The sequence below is a fragment of the Hyperoodon ampullatus genome, assembly GCF_949752795.1.
Source record: "Hyperoodon ampullatus genome assembly, chromosome: 3".
Classification (NCBI taxonomy): domain Eukaryota; kingdom Metazoa; phylum Chordata; class Mammalia; order Artiodactyla; family Ziphiidae; genus Hyperoodon; species Hyperoodon ampullatus.
In genome coordinates this window covers 46,863,800-46,888,183 of record NC_136916.1, presented here as the reverse complement: position 1 = coordinate 46,888,183, position 24,384 = coordinate 46,863,800, and the positions used below count along the sequence as shown (strand labels likewise).

At 36.0% G+C, this 24,384-nt stretch overlaps 1 protein-coding gene across 2 annotated transcripts in view; it reads right to left on the bottom strand.

Annotated features, from left to right (window-relative positions):
* Positions 1-24,384, bottom strand: part of TEX9 (testis expressed 9) — a gene marked incomplete at its 5' end in the record, with an annotated part of 201,408 nt that overhangs the window by 78,895 nt on the left and 98,129 nt on the right. Inside the window, 2 exons of one of the 2 annotated variants that reach the window (XM_079698780.1) lie at positions 7,060-7,151; positions 7,253-7,273. In XM_079698780.1, coding sequence (XP_079554906.1) covers positions 7,060-7,151; positions 7,253-7,273 — 113 coding nt within the window. Of the gene's footprint in view, positions 1-7,059; positions 7,152-7,252; positions 7,274-24,384 lie in introns of those variants that run through there. The other variant, XM_079698779.1, reaches the window with a different exon arrangement.

Below are 24,384 nucleotides of genomic sequence, written 5' to 3'. Positions count from 1 at the left end.
TTCTCCAAAGAAGATATACAGATTGCCAACAAACGCATGAAAGAATGCTCAACATCATTAATCATTAGAGAAATGCAAATCAAAACTACAATGAGATATCATCTCACACCGGTCAGAATGGTCATCACCAAAAAATCTACAAACAATAAATGCTGGAGAGGGTGTTGAGAAAAGGGAACACTCTTGCACTGCTGGTGGGAATGTGAATTGGTACAGCCACTATGGAGAACAGTATGGAGGTTCCTTAAAAAACTAAAAATAGAACTACCATACGACCCAGCAATCCCACTACTGCGCATATACCCTGAGAAAACCATAATTCAAAAAGAGTCATGTACCAAAATGTTCATGGCAGCTCTATTTACAATAGCCCGGAGATGGAAACAACCTAAGTGTCCACCAACAGATGAATGGATAAAGAAGATGTGGCACATATATACAATGGAATATTACTCAGCCATACAGAGAAACGAAATGGAGTTATTTGTAGTGAGGTGGATGGACCTAGAGTCTGTCATACAGAGTGAAGTAAGTCAGAAAGAGAAAGACAAATATCGTATGCTAACACATATATATGGAATCTATGGAAAAAATAATGTCATAAAGAACCTAGGGGTAAGACGGGAATAAAGACACAGACCTACTAGAGAATGGACTTATATGGGCAATTAATCTATGACAAAGGAAGCAAAAATATAAATGAGGAAAAGACAGTCTTTCAACAAGTGGTGCTGGGAAGACTGGACTGCTACATGTAAAAGAATGAAATTAGAACATTTTTTCACACCATATTCAAAAATAAACTCAAAATGGATTAAAGACTTAAATGTAAGACCATAAACCATAAAACTCCAGAAGAAAACAGAGGCGGAACACTCTGACATTAACCACAGCAGTATTTTTTGGATCTGTCTCCTAAGGCAGAGGAAACTAACTAACTAAATAAATAAATGATAGGACCTAATTAAATTTAAAAGGAAAGGAAAGGAAAAGAAAGCATTGACAGGGCTTCCCTGGTGGCGCAGTGGTTGAGTCCGCCTGCCGATGCAGGGGACACAGGTTCGTGCCCCGGTCCGGGAAGATCCCACATGCCGCGGAGCAGCTAGGCCCGTGAGCCATGGCCACTGAGCCTGCGCATCTGGAGCCTGTGCTCCGCAACGGGAGAGGCTGCAACAGTGAGAGGCCTGCGTACCGCAAAACAAAAAAAGAAAGCATTGACAAAATGAAAAGACAATCTACTGAATGGGAGAAAATATTTGCAAATGATATGACCAACAAGGGTTTAATGCCCAAACTATATAAATAGCTCATACTACTCAATATCAAAAAAAACAAATAACCTGGTTAAAAAATGGGCAGAAGACCTGAATAGACATCTTCCCAAAGAAGAATACAGATGGCCAACTGGCACATGAAATGCTCAACACTGTTAATCATCAGAGAAATGCAAAGCAAAACTACAATAATATATCACCTCACACCTGTCAGAATGGCTATCACCAAAAAGACCACAAATAACAAATGTTGGCAAGGATGTGGAGAAAAGGGAACCCTTGTGCACTGTTGGGGGGAACATAAATTGGTGCAGCCACTGTGGAAAACAGGATGGCAGTTTCTCAAAAACTTAAAGATATAACTACCATATGACCCAGTAATTCCACTCCTGGATATATATCCAAAGAAAATGAAAACACTACTCTGAAGAGATATATGCACCCCAATGTTCATAGCAGCATTATTTAGAATAGCCAAGATATGGAAGCAACCTACATGTTCATCAACAGATGAATGGATAAAGAAGATGTGATATATGTATATCTATCTATCTATATATATATATACATCTGCATACATACCATGGAATACTATTCAGTTATAAAAAAAGAATGAAATTTTGCCATCTGCAACAACATAAATGGACCTGGAGGGTATTATGCTTAGTGAAATAAGTCAGAGAAAGACAAATACTGTGTGTTATCACTTATGTGTGGAATCTAAAAAATGAAGCAAATAATGAATATAACAAAACAGAAACAGACCCATATACGTACAGAACAAGTGGTTACCAATGGAGAGAGGGAAGGGGGGAGGAGTACAATAGGGTTAAAGGATTAAGAGATACAAACTACTATATATAAAATAAATAAGATACAAGGATATATTGTACAGCACAGGAAATATAGCCATTATTTTATAATAACTTTAAATGGAGTATAATCTATAAAAGTTTTGAATCACTATGCTGTATACCTGAAAATAGTATAATATTGTAAATCAAGTATACTGCAACAAAACAAAGAAAAACGACAAATATTTGAAACTTGAAGAATATAGCAAGAAACATAAAACAAAAGAAAATACTTTTTTTTAAAAGAGATAATGCTGAGAATGTTCCAGAAATGAATAAATATAGGGACCTCAAGCAGAATTAAGAAAACAAATCCACACCTGTACACATCATAGTGAAACTGCAGAACTTCAAAGACAAGGAGAATGTTCTTTAAATTACAAAGCAAATATTTAAAAAGAAGAGAGAAAAATAGTCTACCTGCATGACTATCTTAAATGCTAGCAGTAGATGCCTTATCAATATCTCTAGATTCCAATGGACAATGAAATGGTATCTTTAATGGACCATCGGGAGGTGGGGGGGGCAGGGACTAGCCATTTCAAGTTCTATATTCAGCTAAACTATCTTTGAAGAATAAGTGCAAAGTAACAAAATTTTCGGGTAAGACTGGAGAATTTAAGACTCCGATTTTCATACAGAGAAGTAATGAATGGCCTATGCTTCAGAAAAGAGGAAATTGAACCTAGAAAAAAAGTGCAAAGAAATGAGAAAACATGATGATAAATCTAAATTAGTACAGAATATGGAAATAACAGGTAAGGGTATTCAAAGCAAAGGGGAAATAAGTATTATATAACTCGACAAATGAGGGAAACCAAGTTAAAGCATTCTAAGGTCTTTCCAAACCAGTAAAGGAAAAATAAAGACATAATGAAAACTCATTCAACCAATAAAAGACAGAAGAAAACCCCAAAGGCATAAATAGAAAACAAAAATAAGATGGTCCAAACAACTTCAAATTAATAAACAAAATAATATAAATAAATTCACTCATTAGAAGGCAGAAATTACCAGAGAATATAAAAGAAATGCTCTTAATAAAGCTAAATGACATAAAAAGTTTGAGAATAAAGAAATGAAAGAAGATATAACAGACACTACATAATAATGAAAGAAATTATTCATCAAGAAGATTTAAATAAATCAAACAATATAGCCCCCAAACAAAATTGGACACAATTACAAGGAGAAATTTTTAATCATAATTATAGCTGATTTCAGTACATCTCTAACAGAAACTAACACAGGTACTAGAAAAAAAATGGTGATGATACTGATGTTATGGACAGCAATATTAATTAGCTTGATCTAAGATATGAGTCAACAAATAGTGAATACACTTTCTATCAAAGAACACACAGAATATTTACAAAAATTCAACACGTACCTGGTCACAACTAAGTTTCAAAACATTTTTGAAAATCAATATTATATACATTCTCTGACCATAGTACAATTAAAAATAAATTATAAAATAACAAAAATAAAACAAACAAGCAAACAAACAGATGCTTGAGAACTACAAAAACACACTCCTAAAATAATCACTATGAAAAATCATAAAATATTTAAAACTAAATAACCACAAAAGAAATATATATATCAAAACAGATACTGAAATACTGATAAGCTGTCGTTGGAGAGAAATATACAGAAATTAAATGTATGTATTAAAAAATAAGAAAAACTAAACTAAAAAAAGAAACTAAAAAAAGAAGAAATAAATCCACCATTAGAAGAGAGAGAAATAATAGAGATAAGACTAATCAAAAAAAAATTTAAATCACATAGATTAGCAATAAAACCAAAAGCTAATTCTGTGAAAAGACCAATAAAACATATACACCTCCCAGCAAGACTGACAGAAAAGTCCCCAAAAGAAGGTGTGTATAAGGTTACAGATACAGTCACGATTTAAAACATAAGAGCGTAATTAGAATAAATGTATGTTAATACATTTTAAAACATACATGAAGTGGACACTTTTCCAGAAAACTTGCAAATAACCAAAATTTATTCTGGAAGCAAAAATTATTAAAGAAACTGCATTCACAGGCAAAAAAAAAAACAAAACCCACACTAGACTCAGTTTCACAATTTTAATCAAAGGGCAGATGATCTCTGATTACAAGAAGCTTCCAAGAACAGACTAAAACAAAAAAGGAAAACTATTCAGCTTATTTTTATGTGGCTAGGATAATAATCACATCAAAATCAGAAAGGCAAAGAACTAGAAAAAAGTGCAAGACCAATTTCATTTCTGTTTATAGATGGAAAACAACCTCCATAAAATTAAAGCAATCTAATCCAGGGGACTTTAAAAGAAAACAAGAAATCTGCCTTTGTAGTTCAGTATGTTAAAACATTAAATGAGGGGGTGGAAAAAATTTCATCGCCTAAATAAATTTTGGGGGGAAAAGCTTTGTTAAAATTTAACATTCATTCAAAATACAAATTAAGGGTATAATACTGCATATCAGCTATCCTTGATTAAAAAATAAAGAATTAAGGGAAACAGCGTCCTTAAGCCTGATTAAAAAAAATACCAAAACGCTACAGCAAACCTCAAATGTAGTAATAAATTATTAAAAGTGGGTTCCTGAAAATCATAACTAAGATAAAAATGCTTACCATTACTTTTTCTATTTCATATTGCACTGGAAGTTCTAACCAGATCAAGAAAAAGGATGTAGAAGAAATTGTAAAGGGACAAAACTATCACAATTTGCATATGATATAACTGTCTTTATAAAAAACTCAACGGACTCTGCAGAATAAGAGAGTTCAGTAGAGCTGACAATCTATATAAATATAGGTCTAGGATCAACATACAAAAATCAGCAATGTTTCTATACATATAACCAATTAGAAAATGTAGTAGAAAAAGAGCCATTCATTATAGCAAGAAAAAACTATAAGGTACCTTGAAAAAATTGTACATGCAAGACTCTTATCTAGTAATATGATAAAATATTATTAATGGATACCCAAAACACCCACATGTAAATAGAGATATATCACATTCGTGGAAGGGCAGATTCAACAGCATAAAGATGTCAGTTCTCTGCAAATTAATCTATAAATCCAATGTAATTGGCATTTATAGGCAAGAAGTTTGGGGGAAGGCTTGCCCTTCCAGTTATCAAGATCAATTAAACCAGATGTCATGTAATCTTATTGTTTAGCTCTCTGGTTTTATGATATACGCACAAGGCTTGGAATATCTATTGACTTGAGTGATCAGCATATTCCTTGGTTTACTGTCTCATATAGTGATTATTTCCTCCAACTATTTGACAGGAGCTGATCGTAAAAGATTCTGCATTGGGATCCCTGCAAAGTGCTGTGTTCAGTTATTAAAACAACATCCCCATATGCTTACCACCAAGACAACATGTGGCAAAATACTCTGTTATGAATTCATAGTCTTGCCTATAAGGATGGCCAGACATTTCACCCTTATGCATAGTGCTGAGTGATCACAAATTTCAAGCAGTGCCTGGGAGCTACTCTGTTCAAACGCCTCAGATTTGCACACCTCGGAGTGCATATAACAGAACAAGTAACAAGTGGGAGCCTTTACCACAAAACTTTTGCTAAAATAGAATAGTTCCTATAGATGCCTGACTTTGATCAGGAGCATATCCTTAATGAAGGGCCAGATGCAAATAGATGTTTAAATAACCGAATGAATTAACCTAATCAGTGCACGTATTTAGTGCTGTCTGGTGCATGATAAAGAAAACAAATGTTTTGGGTTGAAAACAGGTGATTCAGAGCTGTATATGAACAACAGATCCATTGATTAAGTACATTCATACTTGAATAATAGGCCCATTTCATCAAGCAGTGGAAGATCATTATGTTTCTACATGCAAGTTGACACGTGTCTAGTTTATCTAAAGAAAGTACACTTCAGTTTTAACTCTAAACATGCTTTAATTTTAAGTACAGATCATTTGGTAACTCTATGTTAAACCATTTGAGGAACTGCCAGAATGTTTCCCAAGTTTTAAATTAAATTACTTTAAATTAAAAAGGTGAATTTTTAAAATATAATTTTTTTGGTAAGGGTATATACGAGGCCAAATAAAAGACATGGTCTCTGACCTTGTGGAACTAACAGTCCAGTGGAGGAAACAGACAAAATGTAAACTAACAAATGAATTTACTGTAACAAGTTATGCTAATTGCAATGAAAATTTAATCACACAATTAAAAAAGAGTAATGGGGAGCCTACTTATCATAGTCAAGAAAGGCCACTCTGGTAGGCAAAAAGGAGAGAGGTCAAGATCACACAAGAGGTAGGAGCCTGGTGTGACAGAGCTTTTGAAGTGCAACTGGAAACCACTGCAAAGTTTTAGACAAGGGAGTGACAAGATCAAATTAAAAGATTACTCTGACATCTGCATGAAAACCGGGGGATGAAGAGTGGAGTGGTCCAAGAATGAAAGCACGTGTTGTCAGGATAGCTGTAATTACACTGACAGCAGATAAGGAAGGGAAATCCTCCCAACACCACCAAATGTGGATGACAACGGTAATTCCAAATGCCCTGAGAAACATGCTTTCAGTTTAGAAACCAAACCTAAAAGAAATTTACATACGTAAACTCTAGGAACTTAAAATTAAGTGGAATTCCTTTAACTAGAAACTGAACTATTCGTGGCAATTCCTGCTATCCAAACTACTTCTAGCGGTATCATCTCGCTGACGAACAGGTTTAATCACTTGGGTTAAATTTTCACCCACTTTCAACAGCTACGAGGCCGCAGCTCAAGTTAAAAAGAAGGGCAAGCGAACGGGATGATAAACTGCTGGACAGTGAATGGTCCCAAAGATCCAGTCAGTCACCAGGAAAAGTATTTGTAAGCAGCCTCATTTAAGTGAAAGAAAGAAGGAAAAGCTGAACCGCCAAATTTCTTACTTATATTCTTCCTCCTTGGCGAGGAGGTCCCGACGAGGTGTGGCAGGTTGCTGAACGCGTGGTGGAAGCGGAGTCCCTGAAACGCCCCGTCTCTGTAAAAGAGACACTTTCAGACCCATAGTTAAATGAATTCCGGTGTCCGCAGGACCGCCCGAAACCTAGCTGCTACCCAGCAGAGTAGAGTTGAACGAACCTTAAAACTTCGCCCCGCCATCTTTCGCGGCCGCGACGCCGTTACCGAGGCAACGACGCATCTTCCCGCGAGAGTTACGGCAACACGGGCGGCCTCCAGCCTGGGGGGCGATTCTGTCCACGCCCCTACTGTTGGCAGAAAATAGCGCGAGGCTGCGGCGGGGCTGAGAACTGGGGAGTGGACCCTGCGGCCTTTCCGCTCCTCGCCGGTAAGCGCTAACGTCGGTCTTGCTGCAAGAACCCAAGAAGCCGAAGTAGTGCGTTGATTTATAAATTCTTAAGTTGGCGATGGAGGGGTTTCAACCAAGGAAGACAGTTCCATTTCTAATACTCAGTAGGAAGCAAGCTAGTAAAGCTTCTTCTCTGTTGTGGTTTTTCCAAACTAAGTGGCCAGTTTGACCTCCAACTGTTTTGTTTAAAATGAACTATTTAGTGGGATTCCAAGTTCTGACTTATCACATTTATTTATAGCATGGTTAAAAGCTCAGGCTCTCAAGGCAGTCGTCTAAATTCATGTCCTGGGTCTGCCACTTATTAGCTTGGGCAAATCATTATCTCCGCTACTTCATCCGTGAAGTGGGGGTAAGAATAGTGCCCATCTCACAGAGTTACTATGAGGGATAAGTGCATTTGTGCTTAGGATTGTGCCTGGAACACAGTAAGCAGTCAAAAATTCCAGTTTTTTTGGAATTAACTTGGGAATCTAGAAATAAACTTCACATTTAAGGTCAACTGATCTTCAACGAGGGTAGCAAGACCATTCAATGGGGGAAAGAATAGTCTTTTCAACAAGTGGTACTGGGTTAAGTGGATGTCCACATGTAAACGAATGAAGTTGGACCCTTATCTCACACCATGTACAGAAATCAACTCAGAATGGATCAAAGGCCTAACCTCAAGAGCTAAAACCATAAAGCTCTTTAAAGAAAACATAGGTATAAATATTCATGAATTAGGTGATGATTTCTTAGAAATGACACCAGAAACACAAGCAAAGAAAAATCTATAAACTAGACAACATCAAAATTAAAAACATTTCATTTTAAAGGATACCATAAATAAAGTGAAAAGACAAACCACAGAAAGGGATGTAAATTTTGCAAATCTTTTACTTAATAAGAGACCTGTCAAGAATATACAAAAGAGCTATTTTTAAAAGGGCAAGTATCCTGCATAGGCATTCCTTCAAAGAAGATATAGCCAAAAAGGACATGAAAAGGTGTTCAAAATCATTAGTCTTGGGCCTCCCTGGTGGCGCAGTGGTTGAGAGTCCGCCTGCCGATGCAGGGGATACGGGTTCGTGCCCCGGTCTGGGAGGATCCCATGTGCCGCGGAGCGGCTGGGCCCGTGAGCCATGGCTGCTGAGCCTGTGCGTCCGGAGCCTGTGCTCCGCAACGGGAGAGGCCACAACAGTGAGAGGCCCGCGTACCACAAAAAAAAAAAAAAAAAAAAAAAAAAAAAAAAAAAAAAAAAATCATTAGTCTTCAGGGAAGTGCAATTCAAACCATAATGAGGTACCACTTCACACCAGCTAAGATAACTATAATAAAAAAAGATGGACAATAACAAGTGTTGGAGAAAATGTGGAGAAATTCAAATCTTCAAACACTGTTGGTAGGAATACAGAATTGTGCAGCCACTGTGGAAAACAGTCTGGCAGTTTCTCAAAAGTTCACACATAAAGTTACCACATGATCCAGCAACCCACTCCTAGCTATATACCCAAGAGAAATGAAAACATATACCCTCACAAAAAGTTGTACACAAATGTTTATTGCAGAAAAGACAAAAAGTGGAAATGACTCAAATGATAATAAACTGATTAATAGGTAAATAAAAAGTAGTATATTCGTACAATGGAATATTATTCAGCACCAGAAAGGAATGAAGTACTGATGCATACCACAATATGGATGAACCTTGAAAATATGCTATATGAAAGAAGCAATTCACAAAAAAACCACATATCATATGATTCCATTCTAATAGGACCACATATTATATGAAGTGTCCAGAATAGGCAAATCTATAGAGACAGAAAGTAGTTCAGTGGTTGCCTAGCCCTGACAGATGATGGGGGGTTGACTAAAGGGTTGCAAGATTTTTTTGGTGGGGGAGGGGTAATAAAGATGTTCTAAAATTCATTGTGCTGATGGTTGCACAACTCTGTGACTATACTAAAACCAATTAATAGTAATCTTTATATGGGTGAATGGTGGGTATGTGAAATACATCACTCAAGTTGTTAAAACATTAAAAATAAATTATTAAAATTAAAAAGTCAAAAGATGGGAAAAGTTATGCCATACTAACACTAATCAAAAGAAAGCTGGAGTAGCTACATTAATTTCAAACAAGGTGATTTCAGAACCAGAAAAACTGTCAGGGATAAAGAGGATCACTACATAATGATAAAGAGGTCAGCTCTCCAAGGAGATATAACGATCCTTAATGTGTATGAACCAAAAAGTTGAGTGTCAGAATGCATGAGGCAAAAACTAATAGGAGTGCAAAGAGATACAGAAAAATGCACAAATACATTGGGAAACATCTACACCCCATTTTCAGTAGTTGATATTTCAGGCAGGCAGAAAATCAGTAAGGATATAATTGCCCTAAACAGCATTATCAATCTGATCTAATTGACATTTAGAGAATACTCCATCCAACAACAGCAGAATACACATCCTTCTCAAGGTCACACAGAACATTTACCAAGAGAGACTACATCTGGGCCACGAAATGCACATTAATAAATTTAAAAGTGTAGAAATCATATTCGTTCCCTAGAAAGGCTGTAAGAAAGTACCACAAACTGGGTGGCTTAAAACAAAAGAAATTTATTGTTTCACAGTCTGGAGACTGGAAGTCCAAAATCAGGGTGTTGGCAGGACCATGCCCCCTTTGAAACCTGTAGGGGAGAATCCTTCCTTGCATCTTCCTAGCTTCTGGTGGTGGCTGTCACTCTTTGGCATTCTTTGGCTTGTAGTTGCATCATTCCGCTCTCTGCCTCTGTAATCACATAGCATTCTCCCTGTGTGTGTCTGTCTTCACATCGCATTTCTTCCAGTCATACTGGATTAGGACCCACCCTAATGACTCATGCTAACTTGATTACATCTGTAAAGACCCAATTTCCAAATAAGGTCATATTCACATGTTAAGGGGAGGGGTGTGTATGTGATGGGTTAGGATTTCAGCATGTCTTTTGGGGGACCACAATTCAAACTGTAACAGAAGTTATATAAACTATCTTCTCTGAGGCCATGATGGAATTAAACTAGAAATAAGTAACAGAAAAATAGCTGTAAAATCCCAAAATATTTGGAGATAAAATACACACTTTAAAATAATACATGGGTCAAAGAAGTCTAAAGAGAAATTTAAAAGTATTTTGAACTCAATGAAAATACAGTTTATCAAAACCTGTAGGATATAATGAAAGCCGCACTTAGAATTTTAGCATTAAATGTATGTATTAAAAAAGAAGGTAAATCTAAAATCAACAATCTAAGGTTCCACCTTGGGCAATGAGAGAAAGAAGAGCAAAAGAAAAGAAATAATAAAAATTAGAACAGAAATCAATGGAATTGAAAACAGGAAAACAACAGAGAAAATCACAGAAACCAAAATCTGGTTCTTTGAAAGGATCAATAAAATCAATACACTTCGGGCTTCCCTGGTGGCGCAGTGGTTGGGAGTCCGCCTGCCGATGCAGGGGACACGGGTTCGTGCCCCGGTCCGGGAAGATCCCACATGCCGCGGAGCGGCTGGGCCCGTGAGCCGTGGCCGCTGAGCCTGCGCGTCCGGAGCCTGTGCTCCGCGACGGGAGAGGCCACAACAGTGAGAGGCCCGCGTACCGCAAAAAAAAAAAAAAAAAAAAAAAAAAAAAAAAAAAAATCAATACACTTCTAGCCACACTAACCAAGGAAAAAAGCAAAGGCACAAAATTACCTGTTCTGTTCTTTTATGTGATGGTCAGTCAGGTCAGTCAGGTGCAACCACAAGAGAACGTATAGAAGAGGCTCATGAAAACAAAGTTCATTATACTCATAGGTCCTAGAATTGGGAGGCACACCATGCCATGCAGAGATATATGGAAAAGCCTCAGAGTAGTTAGGAGGCAGAAAACATGAGTGAAGGGAAAACCTAGACTACCCTATAGAAAAAGCAAGGCAGAGTGAACAGTTTAGGATTGGCTAGTTTGAATCATTTCAGCAGCCTTTAAGCTTTAAGGTCTGTTCCTAGTTGCCTGGTATCTGGCCCTGGGATGATTAAAACAGAGGAATATTGCCTCCTGAGGTGTACAGGCCAGATAGAGGAGATATGACTCTGCATTGGTCAGTTGGTATATTTAAGGTACACTCCTGGCTGAGCCCTTTGCTATCTCCAAGAATTGGCTATGCCAAGGAGTCTCTCCCCAGCCAGAAAGCTTTTTTAAGATGTAAAAACATAATAATATACAGAAAAAATGTTTAAACAAACAATACAATACCATTATCAGAAACGGAATAGGGATCATCTTTAATTATCCCATGAACACTAAAAGAAAAATAAAGGAATACTATCAGCAACTGTATACCCCAAAATTTGATAAATTAGATGAAATGAACCAATTCCTTGAAAGATGCAAACTATCAAAATTCACTCAAGGAGAAATAGATAATCTGAGTATCAAGGACTGAATCAATAACTTTCCAGGAAAGAAAGCACCAGGCCCAGATGGCTTCACTGATGAATTCAACTAACATTCAAGGATGAAATGATACCAATTCTCCACAATCTCTTCTAAAAAACGGAAATAAAGGGCACGCTTCCTAACTTATTCTATGAGTCCAGCATTACCCTAATACCAAAAGCAGTTAAGGACATTATAAGAAGAAAAAACTATGGACTGATATCTCTCATGAACATAGATGTAAAACTCTTTAACAAATATTAGCAGATTGAACCAACAATGTACAAAAAGAATTATACAACACAACCAAGTGGGATTTATTCTAGGTGAAAGAGGACAGTTCAACATTCTAAAATCACTCAGTATAATTTAGTACATAAAGAGGATGAAGAAGAAAAATCATACAAGCATACAAATTGATGCAGCAAAAGCTTTTGAGACAATCCAACAACATTCCTGGTAAAAATTCTCAGCAAACTAGCAATAGAGGGGAACTTCCTCAACTTGATAAAGAGCATCTACAAAATACCTACATCCAGCATCATAGTTAATAGTGAGAAACTGAATGCTTTCCTCCAAAGATCAGGAACAAGACAAGGATATCCTCTCTCACCATTCTTATTTACTCTCACACCTAAAGTCCTAGCTAATAATAAGGCAAGAAAAGGAAATAAAAGGTATACAGATTGGAAATGAAGAAATAAAATACCTTCGTTTGCAGATGACATGAGTGTCTATGGAGAAATCCCAAGGAATCAACAAAAATCTTCTGGAACTTATAAGCAAGATTGATAAAACAAAATGTAGTATATACATACAATGAAATTTGGATACACATTATAAGATGGATGAACCTTGAAAACATGCTAAGTGAAATAAGCCAGACACAAAAGAACAAATATTGTATGATTCTACTTATATGAGGTATCTAGAATAGACAAATTCAGAGACAGAAAATAGAATAGAGGTTACCAGGAGATGGGGAGAGGGGCCTGACATGTTATTTTTTTAATGGGTACAGAGTTTCTGTTTGGGATGATCAAAAAGTTCTGGAAATGGACGATTGTGATCACTGAACAATGTTATGAATATATTTAATGCCACCAGATTGTAAACTTAAAAATAGTTACAATGATAAATTTTATGTTATGTATATTTTTCTACAGTAAAAAAATTCCAATAGAGGGGCAGCCTACAAAATACCTGATCAGTATTCCTGAAAACTATCAAGGTCAGGCAAAGCAAGGAAAGTTTGAGAAGCTGTCACAACCAAGAGGAGCCTAAGGAAACATGACAAGTTAGTGTAAAGTGGTATCCTGGATTGAATCCAGGAGCAGAAAAAGACATTAGGTTTAAAAACCAAAGAAATATGAATAAACTATGGACTTAGTTAATGACAGTGTATCAATAATGGTTCATTAATTCTAACAAATGTACTATACTAATGTAAGATGTTAATAATAAGGGAAATTGGGTGCAGGATATATGGGAACTCTGTACTCTATTCTCAATTTATCTGTAAATCTAATTCTGTTCTAAAAAATAAACTCTATTTAAAAAAATATATAAGCTGAGGGCTTCCCTGGTGGCGCAGTGGTTGAGAGTCCGCCTGCGATGCAGGGGACACGGGTTCGTGCCCCGGTCCAGGAGGATCCCACATGCTGCAGAGCGGCTGGGCCCGTGAGCCATGGGCCCATGCAGCCTGTGCGTCCGGAGCCTGTGCTCCGCAACGGGAGAGGACACAACAGTGAGAGGCCCGCGTACCGCAAAAAAAAAAAAAAAAAAAAAAAAAAAAAAGGCTGAAAGAGACTTCTCCAAAAGAATTGTAAGCTAAATCATCTGGGGCATCCTTGTACTGCAAAACAACCAGATTCTATTAAAACAAACAAACCATCAAATGGACAAATATATATGCATTGCTGAAAACTTGAAGGAAGAAGAGAAAATTTCTATGTATCCTGCTGACATCTCCCCCTCCAGCTCTTTGCTCCCTCAAATAAACAAAACTGATTCTGTGAATAGGCAATTTAAAATAAAGGGACTAATCTGAGAAAATGCCCATAAAAGAACTGTGCTCAGTCTGTGTTTAAGTCAACAGTAATACGAAGGAGCCGAACTTGAGACCCTTGCTCTAAGCTACTAAGCTAAATGAAAAAGGCTAAAGTAGTTCCAGACTGGTAGTGCCCCCAGGCTCCCAGCAGAATCAAACACAAATCCTCTTCAGAGAAAAACATCTCTAATTAAGCCCACCAGATTCCGGAATTAAGATCAAGAAAATGTGAGTTCACCATCAAAAACCACCAAGCATAAAGGAAACAAATCACCATTAGTGAAAAATGGGAAGAAATAATAAATATTTAGAACTCCCAAGAGAGATATTAAAATTGTATCAGCTGTGAAATGTAGAATATCTATTTAGAAAATATTTAAAGAAATAAGGGATAGAACCATAATGATGAGCAAGCAACAAGAGACTATCAGGAATGACCAAGCAAATGTGACAAATACTCAAATTAAGCTTTCAGACATCAAATACACATTTGTTGAAATGAAAACACTCAGTGGATAGGTTGAATGGCAGATTAGACACAGACGATTTGTAAAGCATAAAATATCTAAGAAAATTATCCAGAATGAACAGAGAATGATAAGGACATGGGAAATACAAAAGAAATGTAAAACAATTGCAGAAGTTAGACTGAGAAGGTCTGACATATAAATAAGCAGATTCCAAGGACAGATTTTTAGAATTGAGAAGCAATATTACAAAAGTTAATTACTTAGAATATTCTAGGACTTAGGAAAGACATGAATGCACAGATTCAAGAAGCACAGAGTGTCACAAAGAGGATAAATTTAAAAATCTATTCTTATGCCTGTCATAAAATCCAAAACACCAAAGAAAAAGAAAAGACCTTTAAAGCAGCCAAAGAGAAAAAAGACAGACAACCTAGAAAGAAGCAATTAGACTGAAAGCGGATGTTTTAATAGCAGTACTGGAAGCTAGAAGACACTAAAATAATGAGTGAAATCCTAGGATAATAAGCCCCGTTATAAATGAGAATTTGGGTCACATATGATTGGTGATTAATCACCAATTAATCATTAATGATTGGCTGCCTTTTGCCTAGCCCCAAATTGGTTGAGATAAACTTTTATCTTCTGGGATAGGAATGTGGATGGGGTACAGGATATGGAGGAAAGGGTAAGGCTGGGTGAGAAAAAAGTAAGCACACTATCCCAGGAAACAGGGAGGCAGGGGCCCTTTATTGCCGTTATTCTTCTAGCTAAATCTCCTTTGATTAGACTGACTAAATGGGCCCCAGCTAAACAGGAGGTTACTATTAATGCTGCCACTGACCTGGAAGTTCCAGCCAGTGAGACAGGATCCAGAATTGGCACCACTGATGTTTATTTTGAAGCAGACAGCCACCACCAAGTGGTGCTAAACCACAACCAGGATGAGAAAAGATTTTAATTATAGAGCCAGACCACTAGAACTTCTAGCCAACCAGCTAGACAGACTCAGATGATTCATTTCTTTAATTTTCACAATAAGCCCACCCTTCTTTTTACACAATTGAAATTTTTTGTCTTCATGAATCTTATTATGAGGGGGTCTTATTATACCCTCAAAGTGATCAAAGAAAATAATTTCAGTCTAGATCTGTGTACTCAGTCTCTAATATTATATTGCAAGAGAGAGGGAGAAATAAAGATATCTTCAGATAAATAAAACCTAAGAGAGTTACCACCCACATACTCATACTAAAGGAACTTCAAAATGATGTAATTCAGGAAGAAAGAAAATAATACCAGAGGAACATTTTGAGACGCCAGAAGAATGTTAATCAAATAAAATGGTAAATGTGCATGTAGGTCTAAATAAATAATTTCTCTAAAATTCCTATCAATAATAATGCCTACCATGTGGTGTTTTTTAAAGAAAAAAGTAAGACTAAAAATTGTATTCTCATCAAACTGGGAGTAGAAGGAAACCTCTTCACCCTGATAAAAGGCATCTCAAAAAAAAACTATATCTAACCTCATACTTAATGATAAAAAACCAAATGCTGTTCCCTCATATGAGGAAAAAAGCAGGAATTTCTACTCTCACTACTCCTATTCATAATCATACCTGGACATTATGAATGATGGTTCTATCCTGTGCAATAAGGTAAGTTAATCAATCAAACAATCTTGGAAAAGAGGAAGTAAAACTGTTTCTATTCACAGATGACATGATTGTCTATTTCAAAAATTCTGAAAAATCTACCCCCGAAAATCTAAGGAGCTACTTACTAAGTTTGGCAAAGTTGTAAGATACAAGGTCAATGTACAAAAACTAATTGTAATTCTATATACTAGCAATGAACAATTGGAAATTAAATTTTGAAATGCAGCACTATTTACAGTAGGACCAAAAGAACATGAAGTGCTTAGGTAAAAATCTACCAAAATATGTGCAAAATCTATATGCTGAAAACTGCAAAGCATTGATGAAAGATTTCAAAGAAGAGCAAATAAATGGAAAGATATTCCATGTTCCTGGTTTAGGAGACTTAATATTGTGAAGATGTCAGTTCCCTCCATTCAACATCCCAGCAAGATTTTTGTGGAAATCAACAAACTGATTCTAAAATTTATGTGGAATGACAAAGGAACTAGGCTAGATAAAACAATTTTGAGAAAGAAGAGCAATGTTGGAGGACTCACAATACCTAATTTTAAAAGTACAGTAATGAAGACAGTGTAGTACTGACAAAAAATGTAGACACGTGGGTCAATGGAAGAGAACAGGGTCTAGAAGTAGACCCACACATTTTAATAAAGGTGCAAAGGCATTCAATGGAGCCAGAGAATAGGCTTTTAAACAAATATTGCTAGAACAATTATAAATCCATATGAGGAAAAGTTAACCTTGATCCACACTTCACACCATATAAAAACCAATTTGGCAGTGTTTTATAAAGTTAGATATATGGTTACCATACAACACAGCAATTTAGTTTGTAATTACCCAAGACAAATGAAAACATATATCAAAGACAAAAGGCCATATACTATATGATTCCACTAATACTAAATTCTGGAAAAGGCAAACCATAGTGACTGAAAGCAGATTGATGGTCACCTGGAACTGGAGGAGGGAGGAAGGCCTTGACTGGAAAGGGACACGTGGAATTTTTAGTTGTTGGAAATGTTCTATACCTTGATTGTGGTGGTGGATACCTGACTGCATATAAGTGTCAAAGCTCATTAAGCTATACACTTAAAATGGGTGAACTTTACTGTGTGTAAGTTATTCCTCAATAAAGCTGGAGAAAAACAGATTGGTTAAGACATTCCTAAAAATTCCTATACTCAGTCTGACTTGTTTGAATTGCTTTTCAACTGACTCAAGGATATCCATCCTTCTCCATATAATACTTTCTTCTGTATTATCAAGTTTAGTTGTGCAACTTTTATTGAGTGCACTACTATTTTCTCCAGATTTTCTTCCATGCTTCTGACTCCATTTTGCAAGTTTTGGAGTGAATATTCAAGCAGTGATGATCACATTGTTTCTGCCACTTATCTGACTGTAACTATAAGATGCCTTCTGACTTCAGCTATATTAAAATGTGAAGAAAAAAAAGGACGTTAGAACTGAAATGTGGTAGAAGCAAATAATGCTTAAATCCTGGTGAAATTAACCTTTTATTATTATGTAATAATCTGTCTATCTCCAATAATGCTTTTTAGTTGGTCAATTTTATATGCTATAAAAATAACTAACTTGGCATTCTTTTCATTGGTCATTTTCCTGGTCTATCTTTTCCCCATCTTTTTACTTTTGGACATAAGTCCTGCTTTGCCAATTCAAGGACTCTAAAAAGCCAATGCTGGTGTTCAGCAGAGTTTACAATGCCCAATGGGAGAGAGGTGGATATCTCACAGAGCAGTAGCAGTACCTTTAAGGTAAGATTTGTTTGTAACTACAAGACAGACACCTCTAGGGACTCCTAGTAATAACTGAAGGCCACTGCAAAAGTGCGTAATGTCCTCTTTAAGCAGGTGGAGCAAAAGCCAGCCACATCTGAGTATTAATGTAAGAATGATTCTTACCTCTGACCCTAAGTGACCTAACTCAGGATACAAATGTGCAAAGTATATAAACACATTTAAAAGCGAGGAAAGTTTCCACTAAAATGTCAGCCTTTGTTATCACATATGATTTTTTAAAATCTGTATGTTCTAATTTACTAAAAAGAGCACATATTACTTTTGTAATATTTATAATGCTAAAAACAAAATGAAACAAATATGAAGTTACCCATCTAAAATACAATGGAAAGACTGAGCAATAAGCAGACTGGGAAAAGTTCTCTGGATTTGGCAAGAAGGAAGACACTGGCCTCAGGAAGGATATTTATAGTAAAGTAGAAGAATTAGAAGCCATGTTATAAGGGAATGAGTGGAAGGCAATTACTATCAACAGTATGTCTGAGGAATGTGGTGCCAAAAGATGGTTGCATAATTCTTTGAATTCGTCCATATCCCAAAATCTGAAGCTTAGGCCTGACCAACTGAATTGCCTCTTGCCAATTTCTTTACATATGGCACTTTAAATTTTTACCACATCATCTCTTTTTGCTAGATTTTTTCCACTTTTTGTTATATTTTACTTTAATTAAGTCATTTAAAACTCACAATTTTAATCATGGTCAAAAATTTCTTTTACTAATATTAATGTAACTTTAAAAGAAGCTAGTATTCACAATTCAGAAAGCTGTAGGTTATAATTTTCAAAAATGCTCTCTATTAATTTAGAGTGCTAATATGGTTTTGTTTTTTCCCCAGTGTTTTTATAGAGATATCAGAAATTCAGTAGTAATTGTTATTTTCATTTTTTTACTTAAAAACATCCAAAGCTGAACATTTCATTGTGGCATCATTGGGAAGTGACTATTCATTTTTCAACATAGCTGTCCTGAAGGGAAATAGCAGAACCAAAAACAACAGCATATACATTAATTTAATTAAATTTAATTAAAACAAGCTTATAAAATCTGAGTATTTCTCAACAAATGCAAACAATATAATAAATCAAATATGCTATACACCAAAATGCATAAAGTAGCTATAAACGGAAAACAAGTACAGTCCAGTCAGGGCAATATGAAAAGGACTATGGAACTCACTTAATTTATCTCTTCCTGGTCAGAAGTTTAGTAGAAAAACTTTAAATGTGTTTTCCAGCTTCAGTTATCAAAGAACTTTGTGACAAAATTCATACAGGGAAAGTTCTCACTTTCTCTTCACCCACAGAAAAAGGTGCTGTTATTAATATATGGATTAGCTCTTCAATATTTTATGATAAGTGTAGATGCCTAAGTAAATCCTTTTTATTCAAATTACTTGCTTTCAAATTATTATGAGAAAAAATATTTCTTATAATATTAATTCAATACATGCACCCCGATCTTCATAGCAGCATTATTTACAATAGCCAAGATACGGAAGCAACCATAAGTGCCCATTGTCAGATGAATGGAATATTACTCAGCCATGAAAAAGAATTAAATTCTGCTATTAGCAACTACATGGATGGACCTAGAGAGTATTATGCTTAGTGAAATAAGTCAAAGACAAATATTGTATGTTAGCACTTATATATGGAATTTAAAAATAAAACGAATGTATATAACAAAACAGAAACAGACTCACAGACATAGAGAACAAACTGGTAGTTACCAATGGGGAGAGGGAAAGGGGAGGGATGAGAGAGGGGTACGGGATTAAGAGACACAAAATACTATGTATAAAATAAATAAGCAACAAGGAGATATTGTACAGCACAGAGAAATATAGCCGTTATTTTGTAATTACTTTAAATGGAGTATAATCTATGAAAATACTGAATCACTCTACAGGTTGTACACATAAAACTAATATAATATTGTAAGTCAACTATTCTTCAATTAAAAAAAAGTCAACCTTTTATAAGAGTCACACTGAATGAATAAAATGAATAGTCAAGAAAAATTTCTTTCCATCTCACCACTGTCCCTAACTAAGCATGTTTATATAATCTATTTGGGGAGGGAGAGATGATTTCTGGATGTTCTTCTTCCCCAGCAGATTGACAACTGGCAGCAAACAAGACACATTCACACACACTATTCTTTGTTATGTATTTTCAGCAGCTGTTCCCTACCTTCAAACATTGTGTAATTAATGTCAGATGAGGTCAGAAAAGAGTGTGTAAAATCCGTAGCCCTTCTTGAGCAAAAGCTGAGCCTTAGCTTTAATTATTCAAAATTTTCTCTATGCCAATGTCTATGTGTAATAATTATTAGACCTGGGTGAAAAGTTGTACCATATTTTGATCTGTCATCTCCCAAATGACAGAGATCTCCTCAAGTCCTGCCCTGATAATACCAATCTTCTGGTGTCTTTCAGATAATACTTGTTACCTACAAAATGACTAAAAGACTCAGCTGTCAGTCAAGTCATGGAGGGCACGTATCATCTCTCACAATACCTCTCTTGAATAAGGAAGTACTCTTTGATAAACTTTTCAAACAGTGCTTTTGATTTCCTCCACTTTAAATGGAACTTGCCCATTCAAAACTAGTCTTTCATAATTCAATTCTGCAAATATTTGGAAAAAATTAGGAATGTTTGTAATTCTATGTAGTCACCACATGTACTTTGAAATAATGTTTTGGGGTAATGAGAATGTATAAAACAGAGCATTTAGCTATGGAAACATTGTGAAAACAAGCAGGAGTTCGAAGGATGTTGTGAATTCCGGACCTTTATCCAATAACATTCATCACTTTGAGTGTGACATGAATAAACATTTGCAGTTGATTCAATAATATGGAGCTAGAAACTAGAAACAGAAAAGGTTTATTGGGGGGCGGGTAGCTAATGAGAATTCAGCTCAAAATGTGCATGACGCAAACACAGCTTGGTAATTGTAAGTATCTAAGATATCCTTAACATTAACTAGAATGGAATCCCAACCTACTTAAAGTATTTTTAAAGTTTCAGATGAAATTATACTATAGAATCATCACATTTTAGAGGAGTACAGTATTTGGCATAGGCCCTTCATTTTCAATAATTAGGAAATCAATCTCTAGAGAGATTTAAAAATTCATTCAAGGTTACATGGTTCATTAACAGTAACTTTGGGGTTAAAAGCCAGGTTTTTATGACCCCCAACCCCATTGTTTTTGACAAAATTTTAAATTAGAATAATACTTTAATTTTATAACCAGTATAATAATTTATTTTTCTCTAAAGTGTTTCAAAATCAGGATTTAACCCTTAGACATGTTAAAAGTACAAAGTTTAAGAAAACAATCCTGTCCTGACATTGTGTCTATAGCCAACTATAAAATGTATAAAAATAAAATACATGCTATTTCAGAGGTATAAATTGGGCTGGATAGGAAAATCCATTACATATAAAGCTATATGTTAGCAGTTTATAAAATGTTTAAATGATGTTGGAGGAAATGAGACTGAAAAAATGTAAAAGTCAAGACAATAGGATAGAATTTGTGATTCAGAAAGGGCTAAAACATGTAATAGATGTTATAGGAATTCAAGAAGGGAAAGTTCCTAAATGTCTTGAGAAATAAGGAAAAACTTCATGGGGAAGGAAAAAATACATTTGAAGGATTTGACCTGGGCCTTAAAGAATATGTAACATTTGGCAAACATTGGGAAACAAAAGAATCATTTGTATTTGGAGGGAAGGGAAGAGGAGACTGGGATGTCCCATACAGTGGTTAACAGTGGGTAGCAGGGAGTAATAAGGAGTGAAGGACAGTGAGAAAACGTCGAAGGCTCCTTGAACTTTGGAGAAGTACTATATATTTTTTAATTTTTAAGGAAAATTCATCCAACAGCAGTAAATAAAATGAATAGGAAGAGGAGCTCTGTGTGCAGAGGTCCCAGCTAAGAAACTATTTTGGTAATTAGACATTTAAAGCATTTGAAAGAAACAAAATTATACTTTGAAAGACAATATAGTATTGTGCAAAGAACACCCACTTTAGACTCCAATCTGGGTTTGATTCCTGGTTCCACCACCTAATAGCTGTGCAAACTTGGGTATGTAACTTACCTACCCTGAGCCTCAATTTCTACTTGTCAAATGGAGAAACCCATATTGTAGAGTTGTCATGACAATTAATAGGTGGTAAATATGATTATTTTTAAATCCTCTAATTCATAGTTTTTGCACATTTAGAGTAGGCTTCACTGTAGTTAGGCCCTGCCTTTGGGAGGCCTCATAACCAGAGTTGTTTGCCAGTATAATGGAAAGTCTTGTAGGGTAGTGTATTCTTCATCACTAATAAGCATTCACTCAGAGGCTGAATGAGACCACACATCATGGATACTGTAGAAAAAGATTCTGGCATTGGTTGAGACATTTGTTATGAACTGAATGTTTGTGTCCTCCCAAAATTCATGTTAAAACCCCACTCCCTAATGTGATGGTATAAGGAGGTGGAGCCTTTGGTAGGTAATTAGGATTACATGAGGTCATGAGGGTGGAGCCCTCTTGAACAGGATTAGTGCCCTTGTAAGAGTCACCAGAGAGCTGACTTTCTCTCTCTGCTCTCTGCCATGTAAGAATACAATAAGTCAGCAGCCTGCAACCTAGAAGAGGGCTTCTCAAGAACCCAACCATGCTAGCACCCTCATCTCAGAAGTCCAGCCTCCAGAACTGTGAGAAATAAATTTCTGTTTTTTATACACAATCCCATTCTATGGTATTTCTCATATACCATATGCCTGAACAGATAAGACAGCATTGAGGTAGATGATTTCTCCAGTGCTAAAATTCTGTTCTTGAAGACTAAAATAATCTTTATAGATGTTACTTCCTAGTAGGAACTTATAGATCAATCAATGATTTAGCACATAGCCCATCGAGGAAGTGTTATCTAAACCCTTGTTACTCAAAGTGCAATCCATGGCCATGGATTAACAGCACCAGTATTACTTGGAAACTTATAAAATGCAGAATCACAGGTCACACCCCACAGCTACTGAATTAGAATCTGCATTTTGACAAGATCCCCAGTAGATTTGTATGCATGTTAAAATTTGAGAAGTACTGATCTGGGCTTTTTAGGATTGTAAGGAACAGTCTCATGTTATTTCAATTAATGAGTCTATTGTGGGTATACAGGAGGAGGTCACTGGAAGAAAAGGAAATAGTCTCAAAAGCCATATAGCCAGGCCATGGAGAACTGGGGTGTCATTAGGGAAACAACAGAACTTCAGCAATCTACTTACTTCCTCATACAGACAACAGTAGACTTTCATTGCTCCCCATTCTAGTGCTCCACAACTCAGTCACTGTCTTTATTGCTACTGCTCCGGGCAAGAACAGTGAAATAACTCTTTCAAAGCAAGTGTCTCATTCAAACTCTCCAAGAGAAGTCTTTGTTGGCATTGGCCAGTTATGGGGCACCTGGGCACCACTCTTGGCCAAAGCTCTCATAATAGGCTCACTCATCTGCTTGCCAGGTCATTTGCTACCTTTGGGTCTAATCAACTGTAGTTATGGTGTTGAGATCCTATAAACCTGAGCATGGCCACCTATGCTTAAGGGCTGCTACTGGTCTATTTGTTCAGAAAGGGGCTGTGAGCAGGTCAGGCAACCAAACATTAGGCCCTATATTACAAGGATCCAAATATTTGTTTATCAGTTTTGTATAAGAATATGAAAGAACTTACCTTAGGTAGTTTAGATAATGAGCTGAATTGGAGAGAAGATGGAGAGGGAAAAATAATGATTCAAAGATATTTAGAAATGTAGTTTTCAAGCACTCTCATCTGGTGTGAAATTATGTTACAGAGCTTAGTCTTTATTAACTGACTATCTTATTTCAGAGTTTGGGTGGAGTAACTAAAATTTTGTGCATGAAAAGCTTATTTTTAAATTTCAAAGTAATATATTTCTGATGTGATGGCAAACATGTTTCCTGCTATTCAGTAACCTGATATAAAAGCATCATATTACAGTAAGAATACTGAAAACAACAGAGATAATAAACAAGAAGTGCCATCAGCCACTTCATTGTCAAGAGAAGTAAATAATTTAAATAGGTTTATACTAATGGAAGACACAGGGCAGAGCTTGAAATAGAAATGCAGCAATTAACATCTCCACCTGCACCTCACACCTAACACCTCATCACTTAACACTTTCCAACCTACTCCTGTCTGGGAGTCCTTTTAAACCTGCACAAGCTAACTTCCCAGAATGAAGTTAATTCCCCAAAGTATCGAAGTTGCTTCTTTTTCAATCTTGTTCACCTTATAATAGCTTTAAGCTCACTTACAGGGATGGATACCTTCACACCAAGAGCTTCATTATGTACTTATCATGCATCCTCTCCCACTCATCTCAAGTACTAAGGAGAATGACAACAGTGTCT